General features: G+C 41.6%; 2 protein-coding genes across 6 annotated transcripts in view; one reads left to right on the top strand and one right to left on the bottom strand.

Annotated features, from left to right (window-relative positions):
• Nucleotides 1-4,784, top strand: part of ATM (ATM serine/threonine kinase) — a 53,513-nt gene extending 48,729 nt beyond the window's left edge. For both annotated transcript variants that reach the window (XM_083499075.1, XM_083499076.1), the window contains 6 exons: nucleotides 639-804; nucleotides 1,697-1,783; nucleotides 1,871-1,985; nucleotides 2,236-2,299; nucleotides 3,320-3,456; nucleotides 3,555-4,784. In XM_083499075.1, coding sequence (XP_083355201.1) covers nucleotides 639-804; nucleotides 1,697-1,783; nucleotides 1,871-1,985; nucleotides 2,236-2,299; nucleotides 3,320-3,456; nucleotides 3,555-3,735 — 750 coding nt within the window. In that variant the 3' untranslated portion in view covers nucleotides 3,736-4,784. The remainder of the gene's footprint in view (nucleotides 1-638; nucleotides 805-1,696; nucleotides 1,784-1,870; nucleotides 1,986-2,235; nucleotides 2,300-3,319; nucleotides 3,457-3,554) is intronic.
• Nucleotides 4,785-5,571: 787 nt separating this feature from the next.
• Nucleotides 5,572-21,663, bottom strand: LOC310705278 (protein MFI). Of its 4 annotated transcripts, none has more exons than XM_083499887.1 (10): nucleotides 21,555-21,663; nucleotides 19,554-19,620; nucleotides 18,128-18,248; nucleotides 15,858-15,950; nucleotides 14,917-14,970; nucleotides 13,279-13,479; nucleotides 11,010-11,143; nucleotides 7,774-7,944; nucleotides 7,504-7,559; nucleotides 5,572-5,953 (listed from the first exon to the last, which is right to left on the bottom strand). In XM_083499887.1, exons 2-10 carry the CDS (start codon nucleotides 19,589-19,591, stop codon nucleotides 5,802-5,804), a joined length of 1,020 nt encoding a protein of 339 aa, XP_083356013.1. In that variant the 5' UTR covers nucleotides 19,592-19,620; nucleotides 21,555-21,663; the 3' UTR covers nucleotides 5,572-5,801. The 4 variants fall into 4 exon arrangements, with proteins under 4 accessions (XP_083356013.1, XP_083356014.1, XP_083356015.1 ...); XM_083499888.1 differs by having other exon boundaries at nucleotides 21,365-21,566; XM_083499889.1 differs by lacking the exon at nucleotides 21,555-21,663 and adding an exon at nucleotides 20,279-20,321.
• Nucleotides 21,664-21,914: the final 251 nt, after the last annotated feature.

Genomic DNA, 21,914 nt, shown 5'->3' with positions numbered 1-21,914 from the left:
GGGTACTTTATGTGAAAGGGGTGAAAGAGACCTTTCCCTGGTGCCAGCATTCAACCTTCATACACACACACACTCGAGAGACAGCCAGAGCTTCAATTTTCTTAGTCCGTATCGGACCTTGTTCCAAGGGACTGACTTCGGATTCACAAGCCTAGACCCCTACGTTAGGGGACATTTCAACTCCTCAGATCTTCCTGTACTCGCTTGAGCGTAGATCTTCAGAAGCTTATCACATAGTTGCATGTGCCTCTCCTGGTGGAAGAAGGGCTTCACCCATTCATGGATGGATCCCCCATTCATTCCTCCAGAGGAAGTGTATTCATAGTAAAGCATCCAGACTTCCCTTCTCCCATTGTCGGTTCAAGGGAGAGATAATATCTGACCCAGAGTTAACAGGTGAACTTTATAGGTTAGGCAGGGATTTGAGCCTTTATCCCCCCCACCCTTAAGCCAGCACACTGTCCACTTTGCGACACTTCACTTCAGTTTTGCCCAATTGTTGCACACCTATTGGTATTTTGAAGGGCAGGTGTTTCATGAATGTTATGTGTTGTGTTCTCACTGCAAGTACAGCTGTACACAAGCAACGAAAGTATTTTTCACACCCATCTTTAAATTGTTTATGGTTTACTTTGAAGGAGGCCCAAAGGAAAAATCCTGAGGAGAAGTGTAACGTCTTTATGGATGTATGTCAGAATTTTCAACCTGTATTTCGTTATTTCTGCATGGAAAAATTTCTTGATCCAGCAGTATGGTTTGAGAAACGGCTGGCATATACTCGCAGTGTTGCTACTTCATCAATAGGTACTGTAAAAATATGGCTGGTTTTTGGCACACTTCAATAATAATTTTATAACTATAAAGACAAATTGAAAATAGTGTTTCATTTCAACAAGAGCTAAAGGTCTTAATCTATTTAATAACTAAAATGTAATGACTCTTGCTGTTTTGTCCTCCTCTTCCAAGGTGCTCCATGAGCTTTAGTTGATAGTACATAGATTTTGATCACAGGGGACAAGTTTTAATTGTTGGGGCTGATAGTTTTGGCGCAGTTAGAGGGCTGCTTTCTTTTCTATAGGTATTTTCATTCAGGTGTATAGCTGACTGGGAATGAAATGCCAATGTTACTCATTTGCTTTGTTGAATTAACTGTGAATCACCTCCCACTTGTTTTGGCATCTTCAAAATGCACCCATGTGTGAAAGTTTACTGAGATTTAATCAATTTAATAATTAAAAAGTAAACTATCATTAAAAATGGTATGGTTTATGCTGCCCAAAAGTGTACAGTAGCTGCTTTAAATATAAGATGGCAGCATGAGTGTACTGGCACTGCGACATAGCACTACATGGGATTAACTTATTTTGTGAATGGGAGAAAGAGAGGGAGCCGCACTCAGGTATATTTTCTATCCTTAGGCATGTTCCCAAGCATTTCAATCCTCCCACCAGTTCTTTGTTCCTCTTGAAAAACCATTGCTGAAGATTAGGGGACCTTCCAGAGTAGCACTTAATGCAACATGGTAGACTGTGGTTGGAAAGGGAGAATAGACCTTCTCAGAACCTTACAAGCAAGGAAAACCTGTTGGGCGGGGAATAAATAAATGCAGAGAGAAGCTGTGAGTTACATGTATAAAGGGGGGAAATGAAATGTAGGCAAGTGCTTCTGGGTTCATTTTGAGACTTCCTTCTTTCAGTTGGCTACATACTTGGTCTTGGAGACAGACATGTACAGAATATTCTGTTAGATGAGCAAACTGCAGAACTCGTGCACATTGATCTAGGTATGTATAAACACAAGCGATCATATATTATTCTTTTGTGTATATATAACCCTTTTAAAAAGTTGCATTTCTCTTTTCCTCTGCCAGGTGTTGCTTTTGAGCAGGGCAAAATCCTTCCTACCCCAGAGATCATACCTTTCAGGCTAACAAGAGATATAGTGGATGGAATGGGCATCACTGGTGTAGAAGGAGTCTTCAGGAGGTATAGTATATAACTGCACTTGCTACTTAAGCATTTCACTGTTAAAGTTATAATAGAATTCCACCAGCTCAGCTTTTTGAACAAGCTTGTAGTGTAAACCAGTGAAAACCATGTTCGTTACATTTTTATTTTTGGTCTAATGAGACCCAGTAAGAAACACTGCCATTAGCTATAAAAAACAAAATGCTGTCGTATATTGAAACTATTAGTGGAAAATAATTTAGAAAACTGTTCTGAAAATATCTTCTAGATGCTGTGAAAAAACTATGGTGGTTATGAGAAATTCCCAAGAAGCTTTGCTTACTATTGTAGAGGTAAGCCTTTTTTTTTGTGTGGCTGTTGATGAAAAGCTGAAAGGTATTGGTTGTATTAAAAAACTTTCATAAACTTCTTTGGCATTTAAACTGTGGCAGCTCCTAGTGCAAAAGTTTGCTTCAACAGTCTAAACTGTTAGGCACACGAAAAGCTTATAAATATTTTAAGCACTTATAACTTGTCATAGGAGATTTACTGAAATATTGTAATGCAGCTCTGAACCTTTTCTGTTTCAAGGGAGCAGAATGTTTTAAGGAAGGAAAAGATGTTAGACTGACATATGAGCCCATTTGAACACACAACTGAAATTATTTAAATTTGAGGGCATGATCAAGCCCCAGCATGTGGCATGCATGCACACACATCGGCACATGAAGGATGGCTTGGGATCAAGACTCCCAGCATGTAGTACAGCACAAATCACACTGGTTACCAGTTTGTTTTGAAGTGGTGCAGTTAACCTTTAAAACCCTAAGCAGCCTAGAACCTTATTTTCTCAGGGAATGTCCATGCATATATGAACCAACCAGAATCCTGAGATCAGCATTAAGGGCCCTGAATTCTGTCCCACCCTTAGTAAATATTTTAACACAGTTGTAGGATGCTTTCTACCCAGTTTCCATTAGCAACCTAGCCACTGCTGTCTTGAACAGTTGGTATTCACACTGTGTGAAGACAGTCTTACAAATGACACACTATGGTAGTTCAACCTAGAGGTTACCATTTATCAAGTGGCCACAAACAGCTTAGAGGAAACTCTACAAGGAGTTTCTGTATTTCAAAAAGCAGATTCATTGTAGCTGTATTTGCTGTTGACAGAACATTTATAACTGCCCAATTGCTAAAATAATGGAAATGTTTTATTACCAAGATGGGACCAAATCATAACATTTAATTCACATGCTGAACAACATTGCCAGTCTAAAGATTCTCCTACAAACATGGAATCTTTATTTGCCTGCCTTTTTAGGGCATTGAGCTAGCTTCATTTAGATGCATATTTTTGCCTTGTTTTACAGGTGCTTCTGTATGACCCACTTTTTGACTGGACCATGAATCCCTTGAAAGCTTTGTATTTGCAGCAAAGGCCAGAGGATGAAACAGACATCAACTCAAGTCTCAATGGTGCTGATCAGGGATGTAACAAAAAATCAAAGTAAGAAATCACTACCGGGGATGGGGGGTTGTGACTAACATGAACATCTGCGAGGCTCTGCAATTTATATTTTCTTACATTTTTTTTATTCTCAACAGTGATAACCAGACGTTTAATAAAGTGGCAGAGCGTGTTCTGATGCGACTTCAGGAGAAGCTTAAAGGTGTGGAAGAGGGGACAGTGCTCAGTGTAGGAGGTCAGGTGAACCTTCTCATACAGCAAGCCATGGACCCAAAGAATCTCAGCCGCCTCTTTCCAGGGTGGAAAGCCTGGGTGTGAAAATGCGGGGTTGGTCTGAATGAGTAGAAAATGTTGCTGCAACGCAAGAGAACTTTGTTCCTGATGTATTTAAAATCATCAGAACTGACAGTGGAATGCGCACAGTGGTCCTTGTTTTGCTGCTATGCAATGTACTTCACCAAGAGGGCGCCACAACACTGGCAGGAGGCTACAAGTGTGTGCCAACCATGATCACTATCCATGCTAGATAACTAACATTTAGAAGTCCCTGATCTATGGCATATGGAAGGTGCACAAAGTTTTCCATTGCTTTAAACCTGGAGACAAGAAACTGAAGTGTTATGAAATGATACACCAGACTTAAAGCTGACAAGTACATTGCCCAAAACAAGGCTCCATATCAAAACTGGGAAGAAAAATATGTAGAAGAATTAAAAATCATATGCACAGTGTAAACTCACAATAGATTACTGTTACTGATGGCTGCAATTATTTGCCTTAAGAAAATAGATCTATTAACTATTCATTGTAATAATCTGGGTACCCTTTTGGTTTTTGTAAATGCTGATAACTGAATTTTCAGTTTTCAAAAATATATTATTTTTGTTACTCTTAGCTAGCAAAATCTTACCATGTGAAAAATGATTTATTTTTTTTAACCGGTTTTCTATCATGGAAATAGTGGCTTTATCCAATATTTTGTGTTTAAACAACATGCATTCAATTTCTAATGGTTGTGTTACTGTTTTAAAAATGTAAATTGCTCTTTTATCCCCACCACTGATTATGTAATCCTTGGGAGGGAAAAGGGGCACTATAAATGAATATAAACTTACTAAGTAAGTTTAAGATATATGAAAACATGTATTTACCTTTCAGTAATAGTTTCTGGCATGTGTTTGCCATGTTCATGCCATGGAAGGAAACAATTTGTATATGTACTTGGTATTGGATTCTTTGCTATTGGAGTATTGATTCTCTACAAAATGGGTAATAACATCCACCGGATCCTGACAAAAATCCTGTACAGCTCAAAAGCTAGTGACAAAACTCTTGTATGTGAAATAAAACTATGCTGTTACAGACAAGTATTGTCTCCAAAACCTTTTTTTACATTTGTCCTGTAAGAGAATAAATATAGTAGTATAGAAAAACTGAGCAGCAAGCCCAGAGGTTTAGAACAGTACTCCCAGAGCAGAGGGAGATTGTGACTACTTTACTCCTTTAGTCCTACTGCTGTGAGCTGAGCAACAGTGTCATCCATATGGGAGCATGGGGCTGGTCTCCTCCAGACAAACCATGAACTGCTAACCAAGAACAAATGCTTGGTAGGGTAGCAGAACTGAAAAGAGTGTGTCTGAGGCCACAGAGATCCCCAGGACCTGGGGGGGGGGGGGGGCAGGACTAGTTACTTCCCACCCATGTTATCTCAGTGCCAGTGGTTGGACAGTTTCTCGTCATCAGTTAATGGGCCAAGAAGCAATGGCAACCATTGATGCAGGAGTTGGGATTTCTTTTGGCAAGGTGGCAGTGGCAAGTGAGGCAAGTTTCCAACAATGCAGCAACGGCAGCCATAGGGTGGGACAAGATGGCATTGTTGGTGGGTACATCTGGGGCCTGAGCCACGCCCAGTGGGGACATGGGCAGTGATGTTGCTGGGGGGCGGGTTGAGATGACAATGCGGGGGACCAAGCAGACCTGACACAGATCTGGGTTAGGTCCCCTGGATTGCAGGGAGTGGGGGGGCATCTGCTATGCTTGGCTTTAAAACGACGGACTACCTGTTTATACATCTCACAATTTTGAGGGTCCTTAAAATGTCTGGGCAACACCAGGCACTTTCAGCTAGTAGACATACAAGTTTAAAACAATATCTGCATTTCCAGAAGCAACTCCTTTATTCAATGTGCTGCACCACAATACTGGAATAAGGTTTGACTTAAAATACTTTTGGATTTTGTGTTAATGTGCCAGGACAAATAAGGCTGCGAAATACACAAGTACACAGAGATAGCTACTTATCTTTCAACATCCAAGTTGTTTGTTGCTTATCTGTCTTCTGAAGCTTTGTTTTGCTGCTGCTGTAGCTGCTGCTTGTAGAGTTGTCATGTGAGTTTCGCCACTGAACTGTACAAAGTGTTTACCTTGCGCTGACTCTTTTTATCCGAATGCATTTGTGACTCTAGTAGTTGCTTGATGGTGTTTGGTGTCTCATTCGATTCCAAAGAGATTATTGGTTTGTCAGTAAACTGGAAACCTAAAGATTAGAATTTAAATTTAAGAAATGCATTTTAAATGACTACTTCAAATGGAATGTTGTGTTCAGAAGTTTATTCATAGATGATGTTAAACAGCAGTTACAGTAGTAAGAGCTATTAGTTGGGATGCACTCCATTCAAATTTCAACTCTGCTATGAAATTCTGAGTAGTCTTATAGAATTACTTGAGGTTTTACATGCTGTTAAGATTCCTTGCCTGCTGCCAAGCTCTGCACTTTTTCTGCATTTATACAGAATTGCAGAACAGTCACTCTGTGTCAGTAGTAATATGTTGACAATAATGTCAGTTATTACATTTTGAATAATATAACCAAACCAAACAGCAAACATAACTAGAAAAAACATAACTTTTGAACTACCGTACTTTTCTCTCTATAACACGCATATTTTTTCTCCTAAAAAGTAAGGGGAAATGTCTGTGCGTGTTATTGAGCCAATGTGTGTCCCTGGAGCTGACTGGCCCGAGTGCAGGGGCAAAAATCCGGCAAAAATCCGATTGCGCAAGAGAGGAAGCTGTTGCTTTCCTGCATTCTGCCTCAGGGTCTTACTGCCCACCCTCTTCTGTTTCGGTTGCTGTTTGCTCAAACGGAACAAAGAGTAGGCAAATCCCCTCCCCTCCAGGCAAGCAGAGGGGAAAGGAAAGGATTGCGTCCTTCCTTCTAATTTCTCTCCGTGCTCTGGTGCTGCTGCGTCCAGGGAAGCATTTTAGGGACTCACAGGCAGCCGGAAAACATGCAGATGGGGGGGGGGCTGGCTTGGGTGGGTGGGGGGAAACCTTTGCCTTCCTTTCCTGTGGCCACAGCATGAGGCACAAAAATGATACATCCACTGTTTCATTCAGAATTTTTTCCCCTTGTTTTCCTCCTCTAAAAACGATGTGCGTGTTATGGTCAGGTGCGTGTTATAGAGCGAAAAATACGGTAGTTAACACCCTTAATTGGTACAATGCCACAGAATTCTCTCAAATTCCATACTTCACTTCTTAACTGGGACAGAACTGTTTTCTCTTTACCATATGACAACAGTGAGGCTACTGAAGATGCAATAAATCTAAGCAAAAATTCTCTAAGCAATGTTCTTTACACACATTCTTCAATACCTCTGAAATTTAGGCATTAACATGTTTCATGAAATTCAGAGAATGAATTTTAGAGCCAGCTGTGAAATGCAGATGCATGCAGGAACTTCTACTGTGCAAACACTTAATGAAGTGAAGATTCTTGAAGAAAAATGCAAAACAGATCCAAATAATGCATTATACAGTCCGTGTGGCTATCACTTAGCTCTCAACCCAAACAATTAGGTTGGTAAGGTGATAACTAGATCTGCTCACACGATTCACGCTACTTCTATCCAGAGCCATTCACTTTAGAGAAAGACTCTGCTTTGGTTGTAAATTAACAGGAATCATGTTACCAGCATGCAGGTAGCTGCAACACAGGTATTCTGCCAGCACTGTGTGTCAATTGGGTCTCCCATGCTGGAAAATTACATGAAGATTTGCCAGAAAGAGGCAGAGGTCCTTTACCTTGGATGCAGCTGGAAATCCTGCTTGTTCCAATTTCTTTCCATTCCTTAACATACCTAGGGACAACAAAGTCCATTCAGTAAAATGGAACAGAGGTTAGCAGAAACACTCTCCCCCTCCCCCCGAATGGCTTAATGCTTTGAAATATAGGTAATATGGTAATATGGCACTATGCTGCCATTAACACATAACCTGGATATTTAAAAATAAGAGCAGCCTTTTTGACAATAAATAATTAAGACTTGGAAGAAGAAGAAAAAGTCAAATTACTCTTCGTAGTTGAGCGCATTTGTCCATTTCAGCAATTCATCCACTTCCCATTCCATTACGTTATCTATCCCCTCATCCTTCAGAGTGTTGATTAACCCTTCTGCTGCTCTTTGAATTAATACTGTTGCATTTGTGTCCTCAGTTTTAGTTTGCAGGCTTTCGCCAAAGTACCTAGGAAACAGGAGCAGACGTTTCATTTTACAAAGGGGTAGCAAAAATAACTGTGTCCTGTGGTACCTTAAAGGCTAATGCATTAACTATGGCATCAAATCTTCATATGCATGAAAAGCAATCCTAAACTGGCTATCATACATGAAAGGGAGAGGGGGTTAGATGGAGATTTAATGCAAAAAGAGCAGACAGTGACAACTGCCTAAAAGCAAAATAATAATTAACAATGAACCACCAACAAGGCAGTGTTCATGACAATGTAAACACCCTAGGAGGTTGCTAGTTTTCTGCTACTTTCTGAACACTGAAAGTTCATGTTAATACCTAGAAAGTAACAAGTTTAAACTTCTCAGGACACCTCTATATCGGATCCTAAGACGGCCATCCTTGAACAAAGGAACTTTAAAAGGAAGTTCCAGGATGAAACTGCTGAATTAAAATTTATCAGGCAATTCAATTCTTTCACCTGTTGCTTGAATGGAAAGCACAGATTTTCTCACACTACATTTGACACCAAGGCTGGGGGATTGTGTTATCACCAGGACTGTCTTGTCAACTGATCACCTTTTGATAAACCAGTGTCTCTTCTTTTTGCATGTAGTTTCCCTCTGAGCTCATTTCCCTTACAGTACGGACAGCTGGCAGGAGAGCAATACATGCTTGTACCTGCCCATTGGCAGTGGGAGGCTGAAGCAGTTTCCATTGAATGGAAAGCCCTTCTCCCTCTCCATCTCTGCTTTTCAAACCTCCAAAAAGCAGAGGTTCCAAGAGCCAAACAGGACTATGTTGTAAAACCTCTGTGTTGTAAAATCCCCTTGCTGTTCTTTAAATCACTGGTTTTCAGAAGTTTAATCGGCAGCACAATTGTGACTTCAAAGTGCATCACCAGCACTAACATTGGTTAAGAAAGTGAAATACTTAGGGGTTAACATGACTGCCAAAAATGTGAATTTATTTAAGGATAACTATGAAAAATGTTGGATTGAAGTGAAAAAGGATTTAGAAATATGGACAAATTTGAAGTTATCATTGTTAGGTCGAATTGCTGTGATAAAAATGAATGTATTGCCAAGGATGTTGTTTTTATTTCAAACGTTGCAAATTTTGGATAAGATGGATTGTTTCAAGAAGTAGCAGAAAGATATTTCCAGATTTGTGTGGCAGGGCAAAAAGCCTAGAATAAAATTTAAGATATTAACTGATGCTAAAGAAAGAGGTGGTTTTGCCCTGCCAGACCTTAAACTCTATCATGAATCAGCTGCTTTTTGCTGGCTGAGAGAATGGCTGCTTCTTGAAAACACTGATGTGTTGGATTTAGAAGGCTTCAATAATGCATTTGGTTGGCATGCATATTTGTGGTACGATAAAGTAAAAGCACATAAAGCGTTTAAAAATCATATTGTTAGAAAAGCATTGTTTAATGTCTGGATAAGATATAAGGATTTGTTAGAAAAGAAAACCCCAAGATGGTTGCCACCAATGGAAGTGAAGGCACAGAAAAAACTCAATATGGAGGCCAAATGGCCAAAATATTGGGAAATTCTGGAACAAGATGGAGACAGAATAAAACTGCAGAGCTTTGAAAAATTGAAAAACAAAGTGCGAGATTGGCTCCATTATTACCAAATAATGGAGGCATACAATTTGGACAAAAAAGTTGGTTTCCAGGTGGAAAAATCAAAATTGGAAACAGAATTGTTAGATCCAAAAATAAAGAATTTGTCAAGAATGTATAACTTGCTGTTGAAATGGAACACTCAGGATGAAATGGTGAAATCAGCTATGATTAAATGGGCACAAGATGGCTGACTGGGAACAGTTATGGACCACAGTTATGAAATTCACGGCATGTAATGCCCTAAGAGAAAATTTAATGAAAATGATTTATAGGTGGTACATGACACCAGTCAAGCTTGCAAAAATTTACCATTTGCCCGATGATAAATGCTGGAAATGTAATGAGACTGAACGTACAATCTTTCACCTTTGGTGGACATGCCCAAGGATTAAGACATTCTGGGAGATGATTTATAATGAAATTAAAAAGGTATTTAAATATACCTTCCTGAAGAAACCAGAGGCCTTTCTCCTGGGCATGGTCGACCAATTGGTGCCAAAGAAGGATAGAACTTTTTTATGTATGCAACAACAGCAGCAAGAATACTCATCGCGAAGTATTGGAAAACACAAAATTTACCCACCCAGGAAGAATGGCAGATGAAGTTGATGGACTATATGGAAATGGCGGAAATGACTGGCAGAATCTGAGACCAGGGAGAAGAATCGGTGGAAGAAGACTGGAAAAAGTTTAAAGACTATTTACAGAAATACTGTAAAATTAATGAATGTTAGAAAAATGTTGGAATGAAGTTATATGGCTTTAGTAGAAATGTTATAAGGAATTAAGTATAAATAGATTAATAGACTATTAAAGGGAAAATAAGGTTAGAATGTGTTAAGATAATTATAGGATAGAAAACAGAGGAAGATGGAAAGAAATTGCTGAAACAATTAACAGAAGTGGAATACAAAAAGGGAGGTGTGAGGAGGTCGTGGAAATAAGTGAATGAAATATAAGATAATTAAATTGTTTGATGTGTTTTAAATGGGTTTTGTTTTTGTTTTGTTAGTTTTATGTGTTAGTGTTTTGTAGTGTTTTTGTATTGCATTGTCTTTTTTTCTTTTTCTTTTTTTGTAGTGTTGTGTTTAAACTGTTGGGAAATTAATAAATATTATTTTTAAAAAAACAAAGTGCATCACCTACTGTCTATTTCAGGCATTTTCCAACACAGTAAACACAGGTGTTTTATTAAGATCCCAGAAGGCCACCATACTTGGCTGGCAGGATGCTTTGGGATTGGTGGGGCCGAAATGAGCCAGCAAAAGCGATAGAACTTTTTAACCTATGATTTATAGCAAACTGTGTCTAGTTGGCCAATGAATGTAGTGCCTGAAGGAGGAGGCCTTTATCATGACAGCTGTATGAATGGTAATAAAATTATTCAGAAGATAAAATTAAAACAGTTCACTGTTATGTACAGCACTTCAAACCTGCAGAAGCTCACATTTTTTTCAGCCACTCTATTTTTCTTCTTTTTCTTTTTCTTTCTACAGCTTGTTTCTTCTGCACCTTGCAGTAGTGGAATTCCTTTATTCGGATGTTGTCTTTAGCAGTTAAGGGGTCCATGTCCTTCCAAAACTGAAACACATTTTTTCACAAACTGTTACAAATGCGTAATAATTTTCTGACCCTTGTCAATGCTAACCTCCTTCCTTCTCCATTTATGCCATTGTCTCTACATTGGTACCTCGGGTTAAGTACTTAATTCGTTCCAGAGGTCCGTTCTTAACCTGAAACTGTTCTTAACCTGAAGCAGCACTTTAGCTAACGGGGCCTCCTGCTGCTGCCGTGCCACCAGAGCACAATTTCTGTTCTCAACCTGAAGCAAAGTTCTTAACCCAAGGTAATATTTCTGGGTTAGCGGAGTCTGTAACCCGAGGCGTATGTAACCCAAGGTACCACTATATATGAATTTCCTGGTCACACACAGCTCTGCAGAGGATATTGCTGTTCCTGTACAGCCACCGAAATGTAACTTCCTTGCCTCTCCCCCTCTTGTTTTGTAGTGAAGCAAAATAAAAATAAAATCAATGAGCTTCAGTTCTTCTTGCCCATGCTCCGCTTAACTGACAGCTGCTTGCAAGGGCAGAGGAACATCAGAGAATGGTTGTGCTTGTTGTAATACAGAGGATAGAGGATGCTACCACAGAGTTTAGCCTTGCTGTCATCTTAGGTGTTCTGGTAGTCTCTTAACTCCAGAAAGATCCATGCTGCCTGGTAAAACATGGGAACCAAGGCCTCAGACATGCAGGGCAAAAAACAGCTGGCATTTGCTGATATCGATTCATACTGACATCCTCCTCAGGTATGCGTACTGGCACAAGAACACCAATACATGGAAATGTATTTTTTTCCCCTCCTGCTCTTGCCTATAACTTAATTAAGCCATTCCAGGCACTTCCTAATTTGGTGCTCTTACGAGTTCCCAGGAAGGAAGCAGCTTACTAATAGCAGCCTCGCCACTGACTTTCAAGCATCTCTTTGAAGATCTTTTTATGCTGACATGTCTATGCAGCTGGTTCTTGGTTAGCCAGTCATTTTAATGATGGTTTTTCCCTAATTGTTTCTATGGTGTTTTATGTTTCATTATACTTTTATATACGGTTGTACATCGCTTTGATGTTTTGTATGGGTTGGCAGTATGTAAATATATTTATAAATAAAAGCACTGCTGCCGCCACTGCCACATTAGAATCTGTTAGCGTACCAGAGGTATACATGTGGTACCCTATTTGTACTCCACAATCTGTTGAACTCGCTACTGGCTGCAGAAAACTCAAATCCGAATGGTATACTCACTTGTACTTCCTTGTGATACTCTAGGACACTCTCCTAGAGCTTTCTCCTTTTATTCTCATTAAAATTGTATATATACCCACCGGTCTCAGGTGGGCTCACAACATAAAAGTTTCAATACAAAAGCACAAAATACGTAATAAAAATAATTAAAACAATAAGCAATTCTAATGTATACAAACTAAGAAAAAATACATTCCCCAACAAAAGCCCCAAAACAACCCCCAGCCCACAAATCCAAAAATCCAAATTGACATTTTAAAACAATTTAAATAAAATAAATAAAACAACACAAACCCAAGTTAAAACCCCATCCCCAGTTAGAACAGTAATTTTAGCTAACTGGACTTTTCAGAACACAAGAAGAGCCCATCTGTCCAACATCCTGATTTCATAGGAGACAACCAGGGAAGCCCATGGGAAGCCTACAATCAGAACCTGAATGTTGCAGCCTGATTAGTGATGATGATGATGATGATAATAATAATGGTTGTTATTATAAATAATACCCCGCCCTTGTGGCTGGGTTTCCCCAGACAATCTGGGCAGCTCCCAACAAAATCTTAAAAATTCAATAAAACATCAAACATTAAAAACTTCCCTAAACAGGACTGCCTTCAGATGCCTTCTAAAAGTCAGATAGTTGTTTCTCCTTGACATCTGATGGGAGGGTATTCCACAGGGCGGGCGTCGCTACCGAGAAGGCCCTCTGCCTGGTTCCTGTAACCTCACTTTTCGCAGTGAGGGAACCGCCAGAAGGCCCTCGGAGCTGGACCTCAGTGTCCGGTCTGAATGATGGGGGTGGAGAGGCTCCTTCAGGTATATTAGCACCACCAGGCACCTTGTCATGTCATATAAATTAGCTTTGCTGGTATTTGAGAATGACGCAGCAGATGAAAATGCTTTTATTTTATTACTCTGTTGGAAAGGAGTCTCCAGCCATTATTCTCTATGCGTTGGTACCAATCCCTGTGATCGTCAAAGCTTGCTTCCTGGAAACTTCGTCGTTGCCTTGACTTGGCTGCTAGCTTTGCATAGTCTTTGGGACTGTTTGCACATAGATCCACAACAGGTCTGTGGGTAAATATCTTGTAATATACACATGGAGGAAACTTCACCTGCAGAGATATATACAATTTTAAAATGAGAAACTTGATTATTGACTACTGCATTTTTTAAAAAAAGTGTTATTGTGATTTTTTTAATTCTCTGTTGGTTGTCGTAAATGGCCCTTAATTTTAGTTCCTCTCAGAACTGGAAGCAGACTGGATTCTGCATTTCCCTAAAACTTACATTTAGGGCCTATGATGGAACTCATTATCATTTGCATTTGACAGACTGGAGAACAGAAAGCAATTTTTACAGGTATTTAATTCAAATGAGCAGAAATAACATGTAGGACTCGTCTTCCCAGGTCGACCATTTAATTGCTAAGATAAAATCCTTCTCCCTGATGTATTAGCTTTCCATGTAGATGAAGATTACTTTTCTAGGGAGAGTATTAGAGTCTGAAAATCTCAATTTATTAATTTATATTTAACAGACTTCAAAATATGCAATATAAAGTATGTAAGATGTTTAGGGACGCGGGTGGCGCTGTGGGTTAAACCACAGAGCCTAGACTTGCCGATCAGAAGGTTGGCAGTTCGAATCCCCGTGACGGGGTGAGCTCCCGTTGCTCGGTCCCTGCTCCTGCCCACCTAGCAGTTCAAAAGCATGTCAAAGTGCGAGTAGATAAATAGGTACCGCTCCAGCAGGAAGGTAAACGGTGTTTCTGTGTGCTGCTCTGGCTCGCCAGAAGTGGCTTAGTCATTCTGGCCACATGACCCGGAAGCTGTACGCCGGCTCCCTTGGCCACTAAAGCGAGATGAGCGCCACAACCCCAGAGTCGGTCACGACTGGACCTAGTGGTCAGGGGTCCCTTTACCTTTACCTTAAGATGTTTAGGTATCATTTGCACTTTTGACATTCATCTAAACCAAGGGTGAGGAATGCTTTTCAGCCTGGGGGCCTCATTCCATTCACAACAATCTTCCTAGGGCCACATGCCAGCTGTGGGCAGAGCAACGAACCACAATCCAGTGTGGTGTAGTGGTTAAGAGCGGTAGTCACGTAATCTGGGAAACCGGGTTCGTGTCTCCGCTCCTCCACATGCAGCTGCTGGGTGACCTTGGGCCAGTCACACTTCCTTGAAGTCTCTCAGCCCCACTCACCTCACAGAGTGTTTGTTGTGGGGGAGGAAGGGAAAGGAGAATGTTAGCTGCTTTGAGACTCCTGAAGGGGAGTGAAAGACGGGATATCAAATCCAAACTCTTCTTTGTGCAGGAGACTAATTGCCATACATACTGCCATACTATTCTCCATCCAGACAAGCAAGGGGCATTAGCAGAGTTCAAGAATACATTCCAGGCAGGTGAAAACACTGGAGGTGTCATGCAAAACAAGCCTGGGGAGAAATGGAGTGACCCAGGGAGTTTGCCAGCCAGAGAGGTCTGGAAGACCACATTTGGTTCCTGGGCCTGAGATGCCCCACCCCTAATCTAAGTTATACTTACCCCACCTAGTCTGAATCTTATATGAATCCCTGCTGCAGCATCTATAAATCCTGCCTGTAACCAAAGGAAAATAATTATGGTATTTTGTTTGTTATGAGACCCTTGGAGAACAGATATGTCTAAGCTTTTTGGGTTGTAGACTCTTGTTTAGCTCCCTATTTCTCTTAAATCTTGATTACTGCTTTGCTTTGTTGTTGCTGCTGTTCTAGCCAGTTAACAATAATTATTTGCAAACCTAGTTTATAGCGCATTAAGGAGCTGCAATCCTATACCTAATTACCTGCAGAAATTTGGCTGGAACAATTAATCTAAAATTATATAAACTGACTGCTTCATGGAGATCTCAAAATTATGGCTAGCAAGATGAGGCAGGGGGAAAAAGGAGGACAGGCAGGTAGGCAAACAGGTTTTAAAATATTGATTTGCAAAACTCACTTTCAGCACACTAAGGCTGCAATTCTGTACCTACATACCTGAAGGTAAGCTCCACTGAACATACAAAGATTCAGAGTATCATAGAATTGTTGAGCTGGAAGAGAAGGGCACCCAGTCCAACCCCCTGCAGTGCAGGAATACATATAGGATACATATAGCAATACTTATAGGATTGTGATGTCAAAGCACATTTAATGTGTCTACTGGAGTCAAAACTGAGTGTTTCATAGCAACAGACACAGTTAATTATTGGTATTATAATTTACTGTGAACAGGTCTACAGTATGTAGCTCTCTAAAGCGTCTCTTGAGTAGTCAGTCATTTTAATAATTGCTATGTATCGCTTTTAAGTATTTTGATGTTGTTGTAACCCCCCCCCCAAAGTTTTGCAAGAGGGTAGTGTATAAATACTATTATGCATGAATAACAGATAAATAAATAATAGTTGACAGTTAGTAGTGAAACAGTGAAGTTAAAACAATGATCCTCTTCAATCTAACCCTTACCTCTTTAGGATCAATGAACCTCATCAGATGATAAGGTTCTCCGCATATTCTAAAGGAAATTAGGTCTTTATAGTAGTCAAACACACCGATATCCTGGCCACAAGAGATAAATAACTGTTGTTATTGTGGGAAGCCACCCAGAGTAACTGTAGCAACCCAGTCAGATGGGTGGGATACAAGAAATTCATCATCATCATTATTATTATTATTATTACCACCACCATTATAGTTTGTGAATAATAAGGAAAAAAAAGTTCAAAGGCCAATACATCCTGGCAAGAAATTGTGGGCTCTTCTTCTCCCCTTGCTTTAAAAGAATCAAGTAGTTTTCTCTGTTCCGAACAGCTTGAGGAAGGGCTGGGACTCCTTAGCAGAGCACACACTCTGCATGCAGACAGTCTCAAATTCAATCGCTGGCATTTCCAGGTAAGACTGAGAAAGATCACTGTCTGAATGCCCCTGGGGAACTGCTGTGTGGATTTAACACTGAGATAGATGGTCTGACTCAATATAAGGCAGTCTCCTACGTTGCAGATGATGGGGGGGGGGAATCCACCTGCACCCCTGGAGAACTGCTGCTAGCCAGAGCAGACAATGCTGGTGTACATGGTCTCAAGTTTCACACTGGACAACTGGTTCAAGAAGACCTTGTTTAATGCTTTTTCTGAAAAGATCATGCATGAACTTCAGGTTACAAGAGGCTATGGCAACCCAGGGCACTTTACCATTGACTAGTGCCTCTTTGTGACATATATTTATAGGCAGTCACACAGACAGACACTCTCATCCAAATACTGCATATGACTTTTATTTGGAGGAACTTGTAATCATGTTTGGCTTTCCCTTCTCAATGTCCCAATTCTTGTGGATTGTTCCTTTCCTTTTGTGGTTTCTCCCCACCTTATGCTTTGCTCTGTAAACCTATCACTAGAGGGTTTTTCTCCTGAGGTGCTGTGATATGCAATACAGGCAGCTCCCAATTTACGTGGGGGTGACATTCCAAGGCACTGTGCGTTTAAGTGAAATCGTGTATATTTGAAACACCATTGAAAACGTCTGCAAACACCCCATTCTGCCCTGCCCCATCCCAGCCAGTTTTGTACAATTTGGGGGTCACTACAGAGGAATGGGAGCTTCCTTTCTGGAACTAAGATCAGCTGGGGTTCTTATTTTATGTCTCTGGGATCATGATAGGAGAGGAAGGACTAAGACTCTTCTCCCTCCCCACAGCTGTAATTCTCCTCAAAAAGCCCACCGGGTGCTATTTCTATTTCAAAAATGACATGTTAATTGCTTTCATATGGTAGGCTATAAAATAAGGCAGGCATGGGAAACCTTTGGCCCTCCAGATGTCACTGAACTTCAAACTTCCATCAGAGCCAGCCTACCCAAGAGGCAGCGTGAAGCATCCGCTTCAGGTGGTGGAAGCGCAAGAGGCGGTGCCCCTGCTCATGGGGGAGAGAAGACGAGCAGCCGCATCTAGCAAAACACTGCTGCTCAGCAGTGGGAAGCTCTTGCTATTGCCGAGAAGTGGTGGAGGCGCAGCAGGGAGGTGAGGCAGGGAACAGCACATTCCCATTTCGCCTCAGGTGGCCTCAGACTCCCATCACTCTTGAAGACTGGCCATGCTTGCTGCGGCTGAAAGGAGTTCTAGTTCAGCAGCATCTGGAGGGCCGAAGGTTCCCCACGCCTAGTACAGTACAATGGTACCTCGGGTTACATACACTTCAGGTTACAGAATCCGCTAACCCAGAAATATTACCTCAGGTTAAGAACTTTGCTTCAGAAATCGTGCTCTGGTGGCGTGGCGGCAGTGTGAGGCCCCAGTGGAGGCCCCATTAGCTAAAGTGGTGCTTCAGGTTAAGAACAGTTTCAGGTTAAGAACAGACCTCCAGAACGAATTAAGTTCTTAACCTGAGGTACCACTGTATATGGTTATAATTTGAACCTCAGGTACAGGAATACCAGGCTGACAAGCTAAAGTGCAGTCCATGTGCTACATCACCAATAAGGTTATTATTTCATTTTAATTTATTTATTTTTTATATCCTGCCTTTTCCCCAGACTGGGACTCAAGGCGGCTTACAGATAAAAATACAAAAAAACAGATAAACATTTACCATTGTTCCTTGGAGTTACAACATTGATTATAGTTATATGCTATGATCTAGAAAACCACAGAAAATTAAAACCAAAACCAAAAAACCTATCTAACCCCAGAAGCAGATTATTCTGAGGAAATGTATAGAGAAGTAGCACTTCTAACTTACCAGCCATCTTTTCCAGGCTCTCTGAATAACCGTTGCTGCTCTACTTTCTTTTTCATGTTCCTCACTGAGGTACAATTCTACGACAGCATCCGTTCTGGATGTTGAATGTCTTGAATGTTTCCTTCAAATAAAACATTTTAAGATATATCATTCAAACAATTAGCAATTCATTAGTTTTGCATATATTTTTTTACTTCCCTCATTAAAAAAATTATACAAGATAATTTTGTCTATAACCAGAACTTGACTTACTATTTTACATTTCATAATTTAGGTGAGATATTGACAAACAAAACTATCACACAAGACATATATAGTTTCTGCAGAAAACATAGAAAAAAATAAAAGCAAAAGTAGAATGCCCCCTGCAAGGATGGAAACCAGGAGGTAATAAATGCTGGTGGGTTTAATAAAGAAAAGCATTTTTTACAATGGTTTCAGTAATAGATAGTAACATAATCTAAACTCTTTGAACTTACAAGTTTATTCTTTTACGATCCACAATGATAACAACATACACTCAACTTAAAAATGGCTTGCTTCTACTCAGTGGCGTAGTGTGGGTTGTCAGCACCCGGGGCAAGGCAAGTAATTCGCGCCCCCAAACCCGTAGATTTGCGCCCCCTAACCCGTGGATTTGCGCACCCTAACCCTGACCCCCAGGTGTTGCGCCCGGTGCGGCCGGCCCCCCCTGCACCCCCCACGCTATGCCACTGCTTCTACTATATCATGCAGAAGTGATGCACTGGAAGTTAAAGGCTTTCATACATTCTCTGGGTATTTCATTCTCTGGGTATTTACTCAGGAGTAATTTCCGGCTTGCTGATCAAAAGGTTGGCAGTTCGAATCCCCGCGATGGGGTGAGCTCCTGTTGCTCAGTCCCTGCTCCTGCCAACTTAGCAGTTCGAAAGCACGTCAAAGTGCAAGTAGATAAATAGGTACCGCTCCGGCGGGAAGGTAAACGGTGTTTCCGAGCGCTGCTCTGGTTCGCCAGAAGCGGCTTAGTCATGCTGGCCACATGACCCGGAAGCTGTGTGCTGGCTCCCTCGGCCAATAAAGTGAGATGAGCGCCGCAACCCCCGAGTCGTCCGCCACTGGACCTAATGGTCAGGGGTCCCTTTACCTAATTTCTGGTAAATTCAATGGGGCTTACACACTTACCCAGGAGTAAGACCCACAGAATTCAACAGAGCTTAGCTCTGAGTAAAAATGCATAGAATCAGGCTGTTTGTTATCTTTTAGGTACAGGCAACTTCCCACCTGCGCTCCAGACACACAAGTCCAGCCCATCCCATTACACCCCTGCCTCTTTCCACCCTCTTCTGGGTCTGAAAATGATATGTGCATTGGTGGTCGCATGCCAATTGAAAGTGCGCAAAATGGCTGCTACTTGTATATACTTATATCTTTAAATTTACAGACTTACCCACGCTTTTGTTGGCTTCTGGAGGGTTTAATTTCCATTGCAGAAAAATGCTTGGATCTGGATTATCCTATACAAAGAACCAATGGACCAGAACAAGGATTTATCGCTCATTTTCCTGACTTTATGAAAACTAATTATGTGCACTAAATGAAGAACGGCATCGGGAAAATAGTGGTTGCCTTCTATACAGCACCAATTTTCATTCACACACATATAAGTACGTTGTTGGAGAAGCAAAATGGAACTTTTCAAAAAGATGGACAGAAACAGTATTGCACAAACCCCTCTCTCTATCTAATAGGATCCTTGGTGTTTCTTCACAGATTTAAGAGCAGGGCTGGCCCAAGACACTTTGGCCCCTGAGGTGAACCACAAAATGGTGCCAGGGCATAAGGAGCGAGTGAAGATCTACACCAGGAACAAGGGTGAAATAAGGACCTACATCGGGAACTAGGGAAGGGTGGGGGAATCAAGTCAACCTTACTCGATGGTTGAAGTGGGTATCAAAAGCAGTTGTGGCGGGGAGAAAGGGGCCCATTTTGAACTAGGCAGGTACAGCACCCAGGAGAAAACAGAGGGTAGCCCTCACCATTTCCTGCCTAGGGCTGGGAGGAGACCAGCCGTGCCTCACGGAGTGCACCAGCGGCAGCATCCATTGCATTCCTTGGAGGACGGATCTGCTGCCCCAATACTGTACATCCTGCCACCTGAGGCAGTCGCCTCACCTTGGTCACAGGTGGGCCAGCCTTGAATAAGAACGCTTCAGACAATGTAGTTTACAAACTGCTGCCCTAATCTACAAAGTAAACAAAACTGGATTTGAATAAAAAATAACAAGCCAATTTGTTATTTGTTATTGTTATTTGTCATTTGTTATTGTTATACAATTTATTTAAATGAAGATAAAAGTGGCTTCGTCGATGCGTCTTCTAGATTGCATTGTAAATGCTTAGTAACAGTCGCATTTAGATTGGATTGCAGCAATGTACTCTATCTGTGAAGCTGCCTTTGCAGGTGGTTTGGAAACTTCAACTGGTTAAAAGGAATCTGATAGATTATTACCCGGGGGCCAATAGATCAGGTCATACGAGTTCAATATTAAGCCATCTCCATTTGCAACCAGTGTACTTCTGACCTCCATTCAAAGTTCTCTCTTTTGGGGCATAAGGGTTGGAATAGCATTGGTACATGATACCTCCCCAAATGTATCTGCTCAAACATTAAGATTAGCTTCAGAGCACCTGCTCTGTATTTTTCTCTGACAATAGGTAGGAAAACACAAACAGTGGGGGAGGTGTCTTTTCAGTGGTGGTGCCAAGACTTTTAAAACATTTTATGAGAGGCGCCTGCGTGGCTCCCTCTTTAAGGACTTTTAGGCAGCTGGCAAAGACTATAGGCTTCTTCAAAACTTCAAAGGGACTTTCCCAGGGAAGAGTAAATCAGGATTTAAAAGCGAGTCATGGGTGCTTCCAGACTGCTGCTATTTAAGGTGGGATTCAGGTTGTGTAATTGTCGAGTCTGTTTGGCAGTTTTGTGCGCGTGCACACACACACACACACACACACACACACACACAAATACCCTGCACTTCCCCCAAAAAACTGATTTTTTTTGCGGTAAGGAAAGTGATGGAAATTTATACTGGAAAGCAGGGTGGGTGTAGCGCAGGTAACACTTGCTGATATCCCGGGTAAAATAACTTCCCCACAAACGGGGAATGCGCCTTCAACAGCAAATAAGGGCGAATGCCAAATAAACCACCCGTCTGGAAGAGCCCTTCGTCACCAAGGAGAAGGCCAAAGAAGCCCCACCTGAAAGTGAGGAAGCGTCACCACACAAACAGAACCTCTGCGTACGCGCACGTGTGAATGCTCAAAAAAATGCGTGCACAGGTTCTACCATATTCCCGTCCCCGTTTCTGCGCCCTCCGAGTGCAGTGGCGGCGGCTTCCCCCCTCCTCGGACCTCCCTTGCCCTCGCGCCTCCCCCGGTCCCTTTTTACCCTCGCGCCCATAAGGAAGCGGCCTTCGTCTCTCCGCGTCCCGCTCGCGGGGTGTTTTCCGGTTGCCATAGGAACCCCCGGAGGCTTCTCGGCCTAGTCCCTTCCCCGGCCTGAGGCGAGCCAGGGAGGGGCGTGAAGAGGAGCCCCGGGTGGAAGAGGGGAAGGCAGGCGGAGCAGCGCAGCTTCGGCCCGGTCTAGCTTCATTGCCGTTGGGAAGGTCCATCCGTCTTCGAAAACGGGCGCGATAAATACATAAAAAGAAATTAGCAACCTTGTTTCTGCCCATGTTAACAAGAGCTATTTTATTATCAGAAATTAGTAGCAGGTGAAGTTGTTGTCGGTTTTTTTGCAATCACCTGT

Source organism: Podarcis liolepis (genome assembly GCF_965112155.1).
Source record: "Podarcis liolepis genome assembly, chromosome: 4".
Classification (NCBI taxonomy): Eukaryota; Metazoa; Chordata; class Lepidosauria; order Squamata; family Lacertidae; genus Podarcis; species Podarcis liolepis.
The sequence above is the reverse complement of the archived record's forward strand: the minus strand, read 5'-3'. Positions and strand labels throughout refer to the sequence as shown.

Coding starts and splice junctions, on each gene's coding strand:
- LOC310705278 (XM_083499887.1), bottom strand. CDS start 19,591: ATGGAAATTAAACCCTCCAGAAGCCAACAAAAGCGTGG. Junction 14,971..15,857: donor GGTTCATTGATCCTAAAGAG/GTAAGGGTTAGA, acceptor CTTTGGTTACAG/GCAGGATTTATAGATGCTGC. Junction 13,480..14,916: donor TAAGATTCAGACTAGGTGGG/GTAAGTATAACT, acceptor ATATCTCTGCAG/GTGAAGTTTCCTCCATGTGT.